At 38.7% G+C, this 17,500-nt stretch overlaps 1 protein-coding gene across 1 annotated transcript in view; it reads right to left on the minus strand.

Annotated features, from left to right (window-relative positions):
* Window positions 1–14,794, minus strand: part of mark1 (MAP/microtubule affinity-regulating kinase 1) — a 21,658-nt gene extending 6,864 nt beyond the window's left edge. Inside the window, 4 exon segments of the mRNA XM_062426855.1 lie at window positions 1,696–1,966; window positions 2,784–2,895; window positions 14,421–14,496; window positions 14,672–14,794. Coding sequence (XP_062282839.1) covers window positions 1,696–1,966; window positions 2,784–2,895; window positions 14,421–14,496; window positions 14,672–14,794 — 582 coding nt within the window.
* Between the last annotated feature and the right edge of the window lie 2,706 nt (window positions 14,795–17,500).

Below are 17,500 nucleotides of genomic sequence, written 5' to 3' on the forward strand. Positions count from 1 at the left end.
GGAGGAGAGGAGCAGAGGAGCAGAGGAGCAGAGGAGCAGAGGAGGAGGAGAGGAGGAGAGAGGAGAGGAGAGGAGCAGAGGAGGAGGAGAGGAGGGGAGGAGAGGAAGAGAGGAGGAGAGAAGAGGAGGAGAAGAGGAGGAAGAGAAGGGGAGAGGAGGAGAGGAGAGGGGAGGAGGGGAGGAGGGGAGGAGAGGAAGAAAAGGAGGAGAGGAGCAGAGAAGAGGAGGAGCAGAGGAGGAAAAGAGGAGGAGAGGAGGAGAGGAGGAGAGGAGCAGAGGAGGAGCAGAGGAGGAGGGGAGGAAGGGAGGAGAGGAACAGAGGAGGAGAGGAGCAGAGAAGAAGAGGAGCAGAGGAGGAGAGAAGAGGAGGAGAGGAGGAGCAGAGGAAGAGAGAAGGAGAGGAGGAGCAGAGGAAGAGAGAAGGAGAGGAGGAGAGGAGGAGCAGAGGAAGAGAGAAGGAGCAGAGAAGAGGAGAGGATGAGAGGAGGAGGAGCAGAGGAGAGGAGAGTGAGAGGAGAGGAGGAGGCAGAGGAAGGAGAGGAGGATGAGGAGAGGAGGAGAGGAGGAGAGGATGAGAGGAGGAGCAGATGAGAAGAGGAGAGGAGAGGAGGATGAGGAGAGGAGAGGAGGAGAGGAGGGAGAGGAGGAGATGAGGAGCAGAGGAGAAGAGAGAAGAGGAGAGGAGAGGAGGATGAGGAGAGGAGGAGCAGAGGAGGAGCAGGTGGTAAACAGCAGAGTTTCCAGTGAAACAGGTTCAGTGTTTAACAGGAAGCAGATCTGTGAAACTGCTGCTGAGATTAATAAAATCTGTTTTAATTAATAAATAAATAAATAAATAAATAAATAAATAAATAAATTAATTAATTAATTAATTAATAATTAATTAATAAATAAATAAATAAACCTCTGAGCTGAATTTATATATTTGTCCAAACACTGAAACATGATGGATACATATATATATATATATTTATATATATATATATTTATATATATATATATATATATATATATATGTATATATATATATATATATATATATATATATATATATATATATATCTTATATATATATATATATATATATATATATATAATATATATATGTTCAGATGCTGCAAGCAGCGAGTTAAATAGTTTAGTTTTCTGATGAGTTTCATTAGAAGTGTTTATAGTGTATGAGGGTTAATGTTAGAGTTAGAAGCGGTTATAAAGTTATATAATATATAAAGTGTGAGGGTTAAGAGGTTAGGAGGTTAGGAGGTAAGGAGGTTAGGAGGTTAGGAGGTTAGGAGGTTTTAGGTTTTAAAGCTCAATGAAACATCACAAAGAGCTTCAGTCTCTAACTTTCTCTTTATCTGTTCATCTCTGACACGCGCCTTAAGATAATAAACTATATTCTACATAGTGAATGTTATCTGATGTCATCTCTCAACTCTAACCACCAACAGTAACTTCACTAAACACAACCAGTAGAAATAATAATAATAATAATAATGCATTTAAATTTAAATATAAAGGTTAATGTAAGTATGTGAAAGCAGAAACGTGCAGAATCATCCTCACGCGCTCTGCTGGCCTCACTTTTATTTTCATTTCGTTGAAACTTAAATTCTGTTAAATATATTATAAAGAGACAGACTGGTGATAATAAATCATAGTCTGCGTCACAGCTGACTTCACATGCTCTCTCACCTCCGCTGGGAGCCGCCGGCTGCTGCTCTGCGTGAGTCCGCTCCTCGCTGCCTCTTCTCCGGCGGAGTTCTCCTGCTCCTCCTCCCCGGCCTCCTGCTCCTCTCCTCCGGCCTGCTCCTCCGTCCGGAGCCGCTTGGCCGCCCGGTAGTATCCTCCTGCTCCTCCTCCTTCTCCTCCTCCTCCTCCTCCGTCTGCTTTCTCCTCCATCTGAGGCCGGACTATGGACGCACTGAGGAAGACTGCTGCTGCTGTCAGGAGGAAGAAGACGCGTCTGACTGCACAGATAGGAAGCGCGCGCGCAGAGCTCCCACTCTGACACGAGCTCAGCACCGAGCAGCAGACTGAAGGCCAGGGGCAACCTTATTATTACCATTTATTATCATTATTAACAGCATTTTAATTATTATTATGAGTTTACTTACTTATATTTATAATAATAATAAAACATATTATTATATAATAAACTTTATTGCAGACACAGGTCCATATAACACAACATACATATCCTTTAGGCTTATGTTTTAGTAGTAAAGATAATATAATATAATAATAAACGTTATTTACAGCACAGTTCATGACCAGGAATAAAAACATTTATGATAAAACAATGAAAAAAAAAAGATTAAATATAATATTAATATTTAAAGCCTATATCATTAGTTTAGTTTATTTATTTATTCAAAAAGGGACTATATATATATTATATTTTATAATTAATATAATTGTATAATTTATTTTAGGCTTATTATTATTATTATTGATACTTTATCCGTGGATCAAATGTAACAATAATTGGATAAATATAATATTAATATTTCAAGCCTATACTATATTTTATAATTAATTTAATCTTAATATTATTGTAGGCTTATTATTATTATTATTATTATTATTATTATTATTATTATTATTATTATTATTATTATTATTATTAATACTTCTATCTTTGGATCAAATGTAACAATAATATTAATAATAAGCTTTTTAAGAAATGTAATATTATGAAGATTATTAAATATTATTAAATTAAATAGTTAATATTATTAAAAGTTGTTTTTTATTTAAAGATAAATTAATGTTGTTCGTACCGTGGTTGTAATGACGGCTGCAGCCTGAAGGGGGCGACGCTGCGCTGAATCGTGTTTTTCTGATTTCCGTTTTGCTGAAGCTTTGATTCGTCTTTTAATCTGAAACCACAGCCTGCAAACAGGAAACAGGAAACAGGAAACAGGAAATAAATCTATTTTCAAACACGTGTGAAGTTAATTAAAGACGTCAAACATCCAAACTGACGCGTCGATAAATTAAAACTTTGGTTCGTTAATATTTACAGAGACTAACTAAAATGATTCAGGTCACTTTATTTGAACTTTTGCCTCCTTTAATAACGAAGTGATGGATTATTGATCAGCTGGTGAGACTTTTACTGTCAGTGAGTCTGAAAAACATGAAAAATAAAATCTAACTTTCTTCAGTTTGGGTCAAAATGTCATCGACACGTCATCACGATAACTTTAATAATCGTTATTTTCAGCCAGCGTTTCATTCAACGAGCTTTAGATCAAAATTACATTAACCTTCGTGTCGTCTTCTCGGGTCAAATTGACCCCGTCTGCTGTGACTTTTCCTCCCTTCCTCCCTTCCTTCCTCCCTTCCTTCCTTCCTCTCTCTTTCTTTCCTTCCTCTCTCTTTCATCCCTTCCTTCTTTCCTCCCTCCATCCCCTTTTCTTCCTTCCTTCTGTCCTTCCTTCCTTCATTTCCTTCCTCCCTCCCTCCTTCTCTCTTTCTTTCCTCTCCCCTACCTTCCCCCTTCTTTCTTTCCTTCCTTCCTCTTTTCCTTTCTCCCTCCCTTCCTTCTTTCCTTTCCTTCCTTCCTTCTTTCCTCATTTCCTTCCTTCTTCTTTCCTCCCCCCTCCTTTCCTTCCTTCTTCCTCCCTTCCTCTCTCCTTTCCTTCCTTCTTCTTTCCTCCCCCCTCCTTTCCTTCCTTCTTCCTCCCTTCCTCTCTCCTTTCCTTCCTTCTTACTCCCTTCCTTCCTTGACTCAAGGACAACCGGAGGGTTAAACTGATTCATATCTTTGTAATTGGACCATCAGACGGTGAGATCAGATGTTTCTGTGATGATCTTGAAGATGCAAAGATGAGGTGATTCAGGAGTTCTTTCTTTCTTAATGCACCTTTGATTACGAGCTCGGATCGACCGTCTACATGCACGAGACAAATGACAAAGATTTGACCAGAGTGTAAGATACTTATACTATAACTGGTATATCGGATATTTTTCAAGAGGTATCATAGACAGAATATGATCTAAGTCAGTTGGGGCCCTGCCAAGTATTTTTGTCCTGTATGTCGTCATTCTCCAGTAAACTGAGCATGACGTCTGCCACCGGAAAACATGATCCATGAGGCCGAACCGGGTAGATCTGTAAAAATACATACTAACAGATGGTTCATGCTACATTTAGACCGATCCAGAGGTTTGTACTGATCCACTCACATTTATACTAACTTGACTTTCACCTCTTTGGTTGCATCTTTCTGGTTTATGGACCAAATATGGTGTCACCCCTGTCTCTGATTGGATACCCCCCTTGATTGGCTTGAAGTCACATGACCATGTACCCAACCCATCTAGGTAGAACCCCCATTGCCTGATACGTGTCTAGAGGCACATAATTGGTCAGATTTTTGTATATTTTTGAATTTTTTCAGATTTAAACTGAAACTCGTTAGTCTCTTAATAAAATTGTTCTACACTACGAAGTGTTGCTGGAGCTTTGATGTTTTTAAAACTGTGATGTTATGAAATGTCTTGAGGATGAACCCTTTACATCCTAATGATGCCATGATCCTCTAGCGCCACACTCGGGTACAATTATACGATTTGGCTCCACTGATAGTAAGACGTTATGTTGTAAAGAACAACATGTGTTGTCTGAAAGTGTCGGCGGTCATAGAGCGGCGAGACGCAATAATAATTAAAAAATGAGGATAACAGCGCTTGTTTTCAGACTCCTGGAAGATGAGGTTGCACTCGTTGAAAGTGAAATAACAACAGCTGATAGAAACATTTAAACTGCTGTAGGGTCGGTCTCCCAAATCCAATGTTGGAGAAGTGAGGTCTGAGATGATTTCAGTCTCTATTCGACCATCTTATTAAACATTGCAGATGTTTTTGACCTTTCAAAGCAGGAAAAGCACAACTATGAAAAATAACCAATCACCATAGAGCCTTAAAGTACCTTAAAACGCCTCCAACTGACTCCCATTCAAAAAGCCTCAACTTCTCTTTAGAAACACAGAGTCAGTCATTGTTTTCATCGAGTCGTTCTGGTCTCAATCTCTTTAATTTGCACTTCCTGTCCCGCCTGACGACACTAATGTTAATTTAATTGTACGTTGTGCTGCTCTGTTTCATCTTCACAGAGTTATTCAGTTATAGTTTTAACCCTTTACTTCCTGTTCAGGTCAAATTTAACAGCTGTTAAAACACCACAAATGTATTTTATTCTGAAATTTGATGACTTTTCCTAAAGTGGCACAAAATGCATAAAAATGAAAATATATTAAATGTTATATTTTTGTATTTCTGCTCCAGATGTTTGTCCATTGAGGCTGTTCTGGGTCAGATTATCTCCGTATCTATTAACATGTGTTTTAGTGAAATGAATATTTAATAGTTTTAATAAGATAGTAGTTATGAGGATGTATTGTTATGATGTAGCAGTGAAGACTGATGGCTCTAATGGTTATACAATAAACCCCACAGCTCCATAAAGCTCTGCTCATTTTACCTTTACATTAAATAACATTTAACCACCAAAAAGAGATGAAAAAACAACCAAAAAGAAACTTAAATTGACTAAAGAAACCTAAAAACTACCAAAAAGAGACATAAAAATGACTAAAAACAACCTACAGATAGTTTGACTGACAGCTGCCATCTAGTTACCATGGTAACGTAGAGATGGAGACTAAAGGGACTCAAAACTACCAGAAAGAGACATTTCCATCATTACTGCTATGTTATATTTTCATGTCTGAGGTAAAACATGATGTTGTGTGATAGGAGATGTTTAGTGGTGATCATTATAACATGCTTCAGCATCATGGTGTCTCTACCTGCTGTGTTTATCATACACAATCAGCTGTTTACATGCCACAGAGTCCTGGTTCAGGTCAGGTTCTCTAAATCTGGAGTTAACATCTACAGAACATAACGAGCACAGCGCTGCGTCACGTTAACACAATCTGCTCGTCTGACTCTGAAACTAGATAATAAACATCAGAAACGTGATAAAGAGACAGACGGCTGCTTCCTGCTGATGGACGTCAAGCTTAAAACAGGTTAGTTCATATTTTAACATCACAGTTATACATTATACAGTTTGAGGTACTTGTACTTTACTGTAGTACAGTTTGAGGTACTTGTACTTTACTGTAGTACAGTTAGAGGTACTTGTACTTTACTGTAGTACAGTTAGAGGTACTAGTACTTTACTGTAGTACAGTTAGAGGTACTATTACTTTACTGTAGTACAGTTAGAGGTACTAGTACTTTACTGTAGTACAGTTTGAGGTACTAGTACTTTACTGTAGTACAGTTTGAGGTACTTGTACTTTACTGTAGTACAGTTAGAGGTACTAGTACTTTACTGTAGTACAGTTAGAGGTACTAGTACTTTACTGTAGTACAGTTAGAGGTACTAGTACTTTACTGTAGTACAGTTAGAGGTACTAGTACTTTACTGTAGTACAGTTAGAGGTACTAGTACTTTACTGTAGTACAGTTAGAGGTACTAGTACTTTACTGTAGTACAGTTTGAGGTACTTGTACTTTACTGTAGTACAGTTAGAGGTACTTGTACTTTACTGTAGTACAGTTAGAGGTACTAGTACTTTACTGTAGTACAGTTAGAGGTACTAGTACTTTACTGTAGTACAGTTAGAGGTACTAGTACTTTACTGTAGTACAGTTAGAGGTACTAGTACTTTACTGTAGTACAGTTTGAGGTACTTGTACTTTACTGTAGTACAGTTAGAGGTACTAGTACTTTACTGTAGTACAGTTTGAGGTACTTGTACTTTACTGTAGTACAGTTAGAGGTACTTGTACTTTACTGTTGTACAGTTAGAGGTACTTGTACTTTACTGCAGTACAGTTAGAGGTACTTGTACTTTACTGTAGTACAGTTAGAGGTACTTGTACTTTACTGTAGTACAGTTAGAGGTACTAGTACTTTACTGTAGTACAGTTTGAGGTACTTGTACTTTACTGTAGTACAGTTTGAGGTACTTGTACTTTACTGTAGTACAGTTAGAGGTACTAGTACTTTACTGTAGTACAGTTAGAGGTACTAGTACTTTACTGTAGTACAGTTAGAGGTACTAGTACTTTACTGTAGTACAGTTAGAGGTACTAGTACTTTACTGTAGTACAGTTAGAGGTACTAGTACTTTACTGTAGTACAGTTTGAGGTACTTGTACTTTACTGTAGTACAGTTAGAGGTACTTGTACTTTACTGTAGTACAGTTAGAGGTACTTGTACTTTACTGCAGTACAGTTAGAGGTACTTGTACTTTACTGTAGTACAGTTAGAGGTACTTGTACTTTACTGCAGTACAGTTAGAGGTACTAGTACTTTACTGTAGTACAGTTAGAGGTACTAGTACTTTACTGTAGTACAGTTAGAGGTACTAGTACTTTACTGTAGTACAGTTAGAGGTACTAGTACTTTACTGTAGTACAGTTAGAGGTACTAGTACTTTACTGTAGTACAGTTAGAGGTACTAGTACTTTACTGTAGTACAGTTAGAGGTACTAGTACTTTACTGTAGTACAGTTAGAGGTACTAGTACTTTACTGTAGTACAGTTTGAGGTACTTGTACTTTACTGTAGTACAGTTAGAGGTACTTGTACTTTACTGTAGTACAGTTAGAGGTACTTGTACTTTACTGCAGTACAGTTAGAGGTACTTGTACTTTACTGTAGTACAGTTAGATGTACTTGTACTTTACTGTAGTACAGTTAGAGGTACTAGTACTTTACTGTAGTACAGTTAGAGGTACTAGTACTATACTGTAGTACAGTTTGAGGTACTTGTACTCTACTGTAGTACAGTTTGAGGTACTTGTACTCTACTGTAGTACAGTTAGAGGTACTAGTACTATACTGTAGTACAGTTAGAGGTACTAGTACTATACTGTAGTACAGTTTGAGGTACTTGTACTCTACTGTAGTACAGTTAGAGGTACTAGTACTCTACTGTAGTACAGTTAGAGGTACTAGTACTCTACTGTAGTACAGTTAGAGGTACTAGTACTCTACTGTAGTACAGTTTGAGGTACTTGTACTTTACTGTAGTACAGTTAGAGGTACTAGTACTCTACTGTAGTACAGTTAGAGGTACTTGTACTTTACTGTAGTACAGTTTGAGGTACTTGTACTTTACTGTAGTACAGTTAGAGGTACTAGTACTTTACTGTAGTACAGTTAGAGGTACTAGTACTTTACTGTAGTACAGTTAGAGGTACTAGTACTTTACTGTAGTACAGTTAGAGGTACTAGTACTTTACTGTAGTACAGTTAGAGGTACTAGTACTTTACTGTAGTACAGTTTGAGGTACTTGTACTTTACTGTAGTACAGTTAGAGGTACTAGTACTTTACTGTAGTACAGTTAGAGGTACTTGTACTCTACTGTAGTACAGTTAGAGGTACTTGTACTTTACTGTAGTACAGTTTGAGGTACTTGTACTTTACTGTAGTACAGTTAGAGGTACTAGTACTTTACTGTAGTACAGTTAGAGGTACTAGTACTTTACTGTAGTACAGTTAGAGGTACTAGTACTTTACTGTAGTACAGTTAGAGGTACTAGTACTTTACTGTAGTACAGTTAGAGGTACTAGTACTTTACTGTAGTACAGTTAGAGGTACTAGTACTTTACTGTAGTACAGTTTGAGGTACTTGTACTTTACTGTAGTACAGTTAGAGGTACTTGTACTTTACTGCAGTACAGTTAGAGGTACTTGTACTTTACTGTAGTACAGTTTGAGGTACTAGTACTCTACTGTAGTACAGTTAGAGGTACTTGTACTTTACTGTAGTACAGTTTGAGGTACTTGTACTTTACTGTAGTACAGTTAGAGGTACTAGTACTTTACTGTAGTACAGTTAGAGGTACTAGTACTTTACTGTAGTACAGTTAGAGGTACTAGTACTTTACTGTAGTACAGTTAGAGGTACTAGTACTTTACTGTAGTACAGTTAGAGGTACTAGTACTTTACTGTAGTACAGTTAGAGGTACTAGTACTTTACTGTAGTACAGTTTGAGGTACTTGTACTTTACTGTAGTACAGTTAGAGGTACTTGTACTTTACTGTAGTACAGTTAGAGGTACTTGTACTTTACTGCAGTACAGTTAGAGGTACTTGTACTTTACTGTAGTACAGTTAGAGGTACTAGTACTTTACTGTAGTACAGTTAGAGGTACTAGTACTATACTGTAGTACAGTTTGAGGTACTTGTACTCTACTGTAGTACAGTTTGAGGTACTTGTACTCTACTGTAGTACAGTTAGAGGTACTTGTACTTTACTGTAGTACAGTTAGAGGTACTTGTACTTTACTGTAGTACAGTTAGAGGTACTAGTACTATACTGTAGTACAGTTTGAGGTACTTGTACTCTACTGTAGTACAGTTAGAGGTACTAGTACTCTACTGTAGTACAGTTAGAGGTACTAGTACTCTACTGTAGTACAGTTAGAGGTACTAGTACTCTACTGTAGTACAGTTAGAGGTACTAGTACTATACTGTAGTACAGTTTGAGGTACTTGTACTTTACTGTAGTACAGTTAGAGGTACTAGTACTCTACTGTAGTACAGTTAGAGGTACTTGTACTCTACTGTAGTACAGTTAGAGGTACTAGTACTCTACTGTAGTACAGTTAGAGGTACTAGTACTATACTGTAGTACAGTTTGAGGTACTTGTACTTTACTGTAGTACAGTTAGAGGTACTAGTACTCTACTGTAGTACAGTTAGAGGTACTTGTACTTTACTGTAGTACAGTTTGAGGTACTTGTACTTTACTGTAGTACAGTTTGAGGTACTTGTACTTTACTGTAGTACAGTTTGAGGTACTAGTACTTTACTGTAGTACAGTTTGAGGTACTAGTACTTTACTGTAGTACAGTTAGAGGTACTTGTACTTTACTGTAGTACAGTTTGAGGTACTTGTACTTTACTGTAGTACAGTTAGAGGTACTAGTACTCTACTGTAGTACAGTTAGAGGTACTAGTACTTTACTGTAGTACAGTTTGAGGTACTTGTACTTTACTGTAGTACAGTTAGAGGTACTTGTACTTTACTGTAGTACAGTTAGAGGTACTTGTACTTTACTGTAGTACAGTTTGAGGTACTTGTACTTTACTGTAGTACAGTTTGAGGTACTAGTACTTTACTGTAGTACAGTTAGAGGTACTTGTACTTTACTGTAGTACAGTTTGAGGTACTTGTACTTTACTGTAGTACAGTTAGAGGTACTAGTACTTTACTGTAGTACAGTTTGAGGTACTTGTACTTTACTGTAGTACAGTTAGAGGTACTTGTACTTTACTGTAGTACAGTTTGAGGTACTTGTACTTTACTGTAGTACAGTTTGAGGTACTTGTACTTTACTGTAGTACAGTTTGAGGTACTAGTACTTTACTGTAGTACAGTTAGAGGTACTTGTACTTTACTGTAGTAAAGTTTGAGGTACTTGTACTTTACTGTAGTACAGTTTGAGGTACTAGTACTTTACTGTAGTACAGTTAGAGGTACTTGTACTTTACTGTAGTACAGTTAGAGGTACTTGTACTTTACTGTAGTACAGTTAGAGGTACTAGTACTTTACTGTAGTACAGTTAGAGGTACTTTTACTTTACTGTAGTACAGTTTGAGGTACTTGTACTTTACTGTAGTACAGTTTGAGGTACTTGTACTTTACTGCAGTACAGTTTGAGGTACTTGTACTTTACTGTAGTACAGTTTGAGGTACTTGTACTATACTGTAGTACAGTTTGAGGTACTTGTACTATACTGCAGTACAGTTAGAGGTACTTGTTCTTTACTGCAGTACAGTTTGAGGTACTTGTACTTTACTGTAGTACAGTTAGAGGTACTTGTACTTTACTGTAGTACAGTTTGAGGTACTTGTACTTTACTGTAGTACAGTTAGAGGTACTTGTACTATACTGTAGTACAGTTTGAGGTACTTGTACTATACTGCAGTACAGTTAGAGGTACTTGTACTTTACTGCAGTACAGTTTGAGGTACTTGTACTTTACTGTAGTACAGTTTGAGGTACTTGTACTTTACTGCAGTACAGTTTGAGGTACTTGTACTTTACTGCAGTACAGTTTGAGGTACTTGTACTATACTGTAGTACAGTTTGAGGTACTTGTACTATACTGCAGTACAGTTAGAGGTACTTGTACTTTACTGCAGTACAGTTTGAGGTACTTGTACTTTACTGTAGTACAGTTTGAGGTACTTGTACTTTACTGCAGTACAGTTTGAGGTACTTGTACTTTACTGCAGTACAGTTTGAGGTACTTGTACTTTACTGCAGTACAGTTTGAGGTACTTGTACTTTACTGTAGTACAGTTTGAGGTACGTGTACTTTACTGTAGTACAGTTAGAGGTACTTGTACTTTACTGTAGTACAGTTTGAGGTACTTGTACTTTACTGCAGTACAGTTTGAGGTACTTGTACTTTACTGCAGTACAGTTTGAGGTACTTGTACTTTACTGCAGTACAGTTTGAGGTACTTGTACTATACTGCAGTACAGTTTGAGGTACTTGTACTTTACTGCAGTACAGTTAGAGGTACTTGTACTTTACTGTAGTACAGTTTGAGGTACTTGTACTTTACTGTAGTACAGTTTGAGGTACTTGTACTTTACTGTAGTACAGTTTGAGGTACTTGTTCTTTACTGCAGTACAGTTTGAGGTACTTGTACTTTACTGTAGTACAGTTTGAGGTACTTGTACTATACTGTAGTACAGTTTGAGGTACTTGTACTATACTGCAGTACAGTTAGAGGTACTTGTACTTTACTGCAGTACAGTTTGAGGTACTTGTACTTTACTGTAGTACAGTTTGAGGTACTTGTACTTTACTGCAGTACAGTTTGAGGTACTTGTACTTTACTGCAGTACAGTTTGAGGTACTTGTACTTTACTGCAGTACAGTTTGAGGTACTTGTACTTTACTGTAGTACAGTTTGAGGTACGTGTACTTTACTGTAGTACAGTTAGAGGTACTTGTACTTTACTGTAGTACAGTTTGAGGTACTTGTACTTTACTGCAGTACAGTTTGAGGTACTTGTACTTTACTGCAGTACAGTTTGAGGTACTTGTACTTTACTGCAGTACAGTTTGAGGTACTTGTACTATACTGCAGTACAGTTTGAGGTACTTGTACTTTACTGCAGTACAGTTAGAGGTACTTGTACTTTACTGTAGTACAGTTTGAGGTACTTGTACTTTACTGTAGTACAGTTTGAGGTACTTGTACTTTACTGTAGTACAGTTTGAGGTACTTGTACTTTACTGTAGTACAGTTTGAGGTACTTGTACTTTACTGCAGTACAGTTTGAGGTACTTGTACATTACTGTAGTACATTTTGAGGTACTTGTACTTTACTGTTGTTTTTCTGACAGTGTGAGACATCATGTCAGTGATAAATCTTTGTATCTCTGCTCTCAGATATTTTAGTCATTTAAACAAACATTCTTCCTCTAAAGTAAAATATGAGTTTGTAAAAACGGAAACAGAACTGCTGACTAACAATTATTGTTTTTATTGTATTATTGATTATTGATTATTGATTATTTATTATTGATTATTGACCTGATGAAGAAAAAGATTAATATTCTACAAACTGAAGCAGCCTTTAAAGCCAGTTTGTTTGAGACATTTCTGTGTGAAACTCTGCAGATCTGTCACAGCCTGGTGACTCAGTATCGATCGCTGCAGAGAACCAATCAGTAACAGGAGGGACAGTGTCTGTGCATCTGCAGTGAGACACCTGCAGGTGGAGACACACACACACACACACACACACACACATTCACACACACACACACACACACACACACACACACACACACACACACACACACACACACACACACACACACACACAGGCCGTCAGATTCGCCTGCAGCCACAATTGTTCAGTTTTTTTAACTTTAACTCTTTACATTCTGTTCAGGGAGCTGTAAAAACACCCTGAACACATTAATGTTAGGTGTGTGTGTGTGTGTGTGTGTGTGTGTGTGTGTGTGTGTGTGTGTGTGTGTGTGTGTGTGTGTGTGTGTGTGTGTGTGTGTGTGTGTGTGTGTAATGTGTTTATACCAAAAACATGCAACCTTTTTTCTTTTGTGCAGCTTTATAAATTTGACCTGAGTTTCAAAAAAAAAAAAAAAAAGTCAAACTCACCATTTAAACACGTGACTGTGAATTAATGTAGAGACTAATTATGAGTCAGAATATGAACAGCATGTAAAGGATTAATTATATATATAAAACACATCCTATAAATACACTTTGAATTCTAATATAAATAAAAGTATAAAAAGGGAAACTGTGTCAGAGTGGAGGGAGAGGACAGTCTGAAGAGTAACGAGGGACAGCTGAGCAGACTCAGGTGCAGGCTGAGAGCTGATTGGCCGGCAAACACACAGACACACAGGACAGGTGACCAATCAACCAAAAGGGTTCCGGTCATGTGATCCTCAGACGTGAAGCATGTGACCAACAGAGAGTGAAAGAGGTCAAATGTCACGTAGCTCCAGATTTGGGGTTTGGCATACCCCACTTTGTGGTCCTGGTACCCTATCATGTGTTACATTTAGAAATGTTTCAGCTTTGAGCTTCAGCATTGTGTCAAATTGTTGTTATTTTATTGCACATTATCTATATTTTTGCTTTTGATATTTTACTTGCATTATTAGTTTTTATTGTAAAGTACTTTGTAACTTCTGTTTTGAAAGGTGCTACATAAATAAAACCCCATCAGGCCTCCAGAGAAACCTCAACAGATCAGCATCTTCAGCTGGTACTCTAAACCGTACTACTCTTTAAGATTAATTTAAAGAGACCCAACATTCCCACATGAGCAGAAAAAACTCCCTTTTAACAGGAAGAAACCTCAGAACCAGACTCACAGTGGGAGAACATCTGCCTCGAACGGTTGGAGTAAAGTTGAGCATTTGCACAACAACGAACACATGATCAAAGTAATCACAGTGATCAAACAACACCAAACAACACCAATATCACTTCACCTTATTACTAATAGCCGGCCGGCCCCGGGCCCCGGGACTTACGGAAAGGCGACTAGCCCACCGTGCATGGCCATAGAGGTGAACCCACAGGCCGGAGGGGGCCCTGCAATGGTGGGTCACGGATACCAATCGATCAGTGTTATAGTGTGTATAGTAGCTAGCGCCGAGCCAATTTTGCTACTTTCAGGAATCAATCAGGGAGCCCTCAGTCACTAGTCAGCACGGGAACGCCCGCCCAACCTGCACCTTGGGAGAAAGACACTCCTGCTGCAGCCAGTGGGCCTTGGGGTGGACGGGTGGCAAGCTTTAACCATGCCAACCCACCCCAGTCTAGCACCCAGTGGCTTTCATGCATCAGGGGAGATGTGGAACGAACCATTGCTGCAGTCACCGGGGCTGAGGGGTGGGCAGGTGGCAAGCTTTAACCACACCAACCCACCTGATCCCGGCACCTAGAGATTCACCGGCAGACGACAGAGAGGGTTTGAGAAACTCTGTGTTTTCAGGAAGCCGCATCGCGTGCCCCGGCCGATGTCCCCGACTACCCCGCGACGGGCTCCGTTGAAGGACTGCTGAGACAGACGGAGCATATCGATCTCGCCACAAACCGGCCGCCCCCGGACTTACGGAAAGGCGGCGAGCCCCCCGTGGATGTCCCGGGCCATAGAGGCGAACCCACAGGCCGGAGGAACTGTCCGTCCGAGCACTGGTGCGAGGCCGGCCGGCGGGGGCCCTCCGATGGCGGGTCATGGATGCCAATCGATCAGTGAGACAAAAGTGGAAGAAAGCCAGTAAAAGAGGCCAAAACCTTCTTTAAACAGCCCAAAGAGCATCCCACAGAGGTGGGCTACAAGTCTGGTGGGTTGCCTGCGACGCTCTCTGGAGCTTTACGTTTCCGAAAACTGGGTTTCTGAAATCATGCAGATGGTAGCTTGGACTTACCCCCCAAAAGTGAGACCCAAATCAGCCCCATGCCAAAGGGTTTGGCATATCCCACTAAAGGTGAAACACAAAATATCAGCTTGGAGCTTTGTGGTCATGAGATCCTTTCACGTTTATATACTTTATCATATTCAGGGTTGGGAGGGTTACTTTAAAATTGTATTCCGATGCAGTAACTAGTTACTTGTTAAAAAAATGTAGTCAGCAACGTAATCCAAGTACCATAATATTAAAGTAATGTAACTTGATTCCTTTACGTTACTTTAGGATTACTGCAATAATAAAGACAAAGGGCATAAATGGGCTCTCTATGCTAATAAAAGCATCTAGTTGACAAAGACCAGTGCAAATTGCCACAAGCAGTTAATGTGGAGATAGTGTGTTCAGAGGTTTGATGTTAACTGTTTTCTCTCTTTCTCTCTGTATAATTATTTTATTTTATTTTGTGTTCAATAGAAGAACAGATATTTTCTATCACATCTTTTGTTCTGATGATTTAAACAGTTTAATTTATCGATCCAAACAGGAAGTGAGAGCAGCTGATTGGGCTGAACTAGACAGAAATAAACTGATTTTAATGTGTATTGTTGGAAGAATCTCCCACATTAGCTTCATCATGTGACAGTGTGTAGCTGTGTGTAGCTGTGTGTACAGTGTGTAGCTGTGTATAGCTGTGTGTACAGTGTGTAGCTGTGTATAGCTATGTCGTCCCTCACAGGGTTAAAAGTCAGACTCATGCATCAACTTGTAGCATTGAAGTGGTTTATCCATCATACATCTCATAATTATATACATCAGACGTCACAAACGTTTCCTGTTTATGACATTGTGAAGCTTTTGATGTTTCACCACCTTTCTGTTCTCCTGCCACGACTCAGGCTGACTTCCTGTTTCCTAAACACCTCACCCAGAATGACTTTGCATGAACCTTCCTGTTTTTAACACCTAAAATTACCTCACAGCACCATGTAATCCTTCCTTTTAGGGTCCTTTAACCCCCAAACCCACAAACCCCCAACCAACCAACCAACCACTGAGAGTGAGAGTGAAACCAGCCAAGTCATCGTCACTTATCAGATTTGCAGAGAAACTCCCTCTCGCCCATTTAACTCCTTTAACTTTCCTCAGAGGTGTTTAAACTGAAAGAAAGTTGAGTTTCTGCTCATAAAGTCAATGCAAAGAACCAAATGGACGTGTCTTTACGTCAGTCCTCCTGCTTTGAAAACATCCGGAGTCTCGTCTGAACAAACGGCTGAAATGTGGTTTTCAGAATGATCAGAAACAAAGTGTTTGTAACGGATTTAACCCTTTGTAGGTCAGACCTGCTCTCAACCGCAACCGGTCGATGCACTATGAGTCTGGTTCTGAGGGTTCTTCCTGTTTAAAGGAGTTTTTTCTCTCCACTGTCACCAAGTGCTGCACATGTGGGAATGTTGGGTCTCTTTAAAATGAAACCTGAAGAGTTCGGTTTAGACCTGCTCTATGTGGAAAGAGACTTGAGATGACTTTGTTGTGATTTGGCGCTTTATAAATAAAGATTGATTGATTGATCCAATCAGCGTCGTCGATTCTGATGCCTTAAGGGTGATAAAGATATCGCCCCCAAGGCAAGTTTGCGGCCGTGGGTGAGAGAGTGGGATTTCTGGTGACATTGCTGTTGTGATGTGATGTCTCTGCCACAAGGGGGCACTGCTGTAACAGTCAACAGCTTTGTGTGTAAACATGTGTAAACCTAATAAGTTATTTGGTTCTAAACTTGTGTTTGTGCAATATTATTTATGTTTTGTTATTAATATTGGCATTAAATAATTACTAGTAGCACTGGTATCCAGCCGTTTATGTTCAATTGTTTTGGGATGCTTATTGAAACTGAGTTAATAGGTTTTATGCACAGCTCCTTTATTTCCTGTCTTACATTATTGGACAAACTGATTAATCCAGGTGTGTCTGACCTCACTAGTGACAACAACAATGGTCAGACACACCTGGATTAATCAGTTTGTCCAATAATGTAAGACAGGAAAATAAAGGAGCTGTATTGAGTTCAGGAAGTAGTGGAGCTGTGCATAAAGTTCATAAAGCACAGCCCCACCTAGAATATTTCAACAGCCACCATTGTCTTCTGTCTTACATTACTAGATCTGCTGATGTTAACCCTTCTTCATGTTAATCTGCTGCTTTTATCTGAAGCATTTTGTTTTATGGATTTTGATAATTGGTAAATAAATAAAGATGATGATGATAACATAAAGTCAAAACAACTTAATTCTCTTTTTCTACCTTGAATACAACAAAGAAACAACATTTTTAAAAAGAGGAAGAAAGAGACTTAACGTTATTGTTATTGAGTAAATCTTTATTTATATTCTGGTTAACAGAGATCAAACAAACACATCCACATTATTCCTTCATGACGCTCAGCTAACAGTTATTTAAAGTTAAAGTTAAAGTTACAGTCTGCATCAGAGTTAACAGTGTCAGATCAAATATAAGCAGAATAAAACATATAGTAAC

Source organism: Scomber scombrus, chromosome 2 (assembly GCF_963691925.1).
Source record: "Scomber scombrus chromosome 2, fScoSco1.1, whole genome shotgun sequence".
In the NCBI taxonomy this organism is placed as follows: domain Eukaryota; kingdom Metazoa; phylum Chordata; class Actinopteri; order Scombriformes; family Scombridae; genus Scomber; species Scomber scombrus.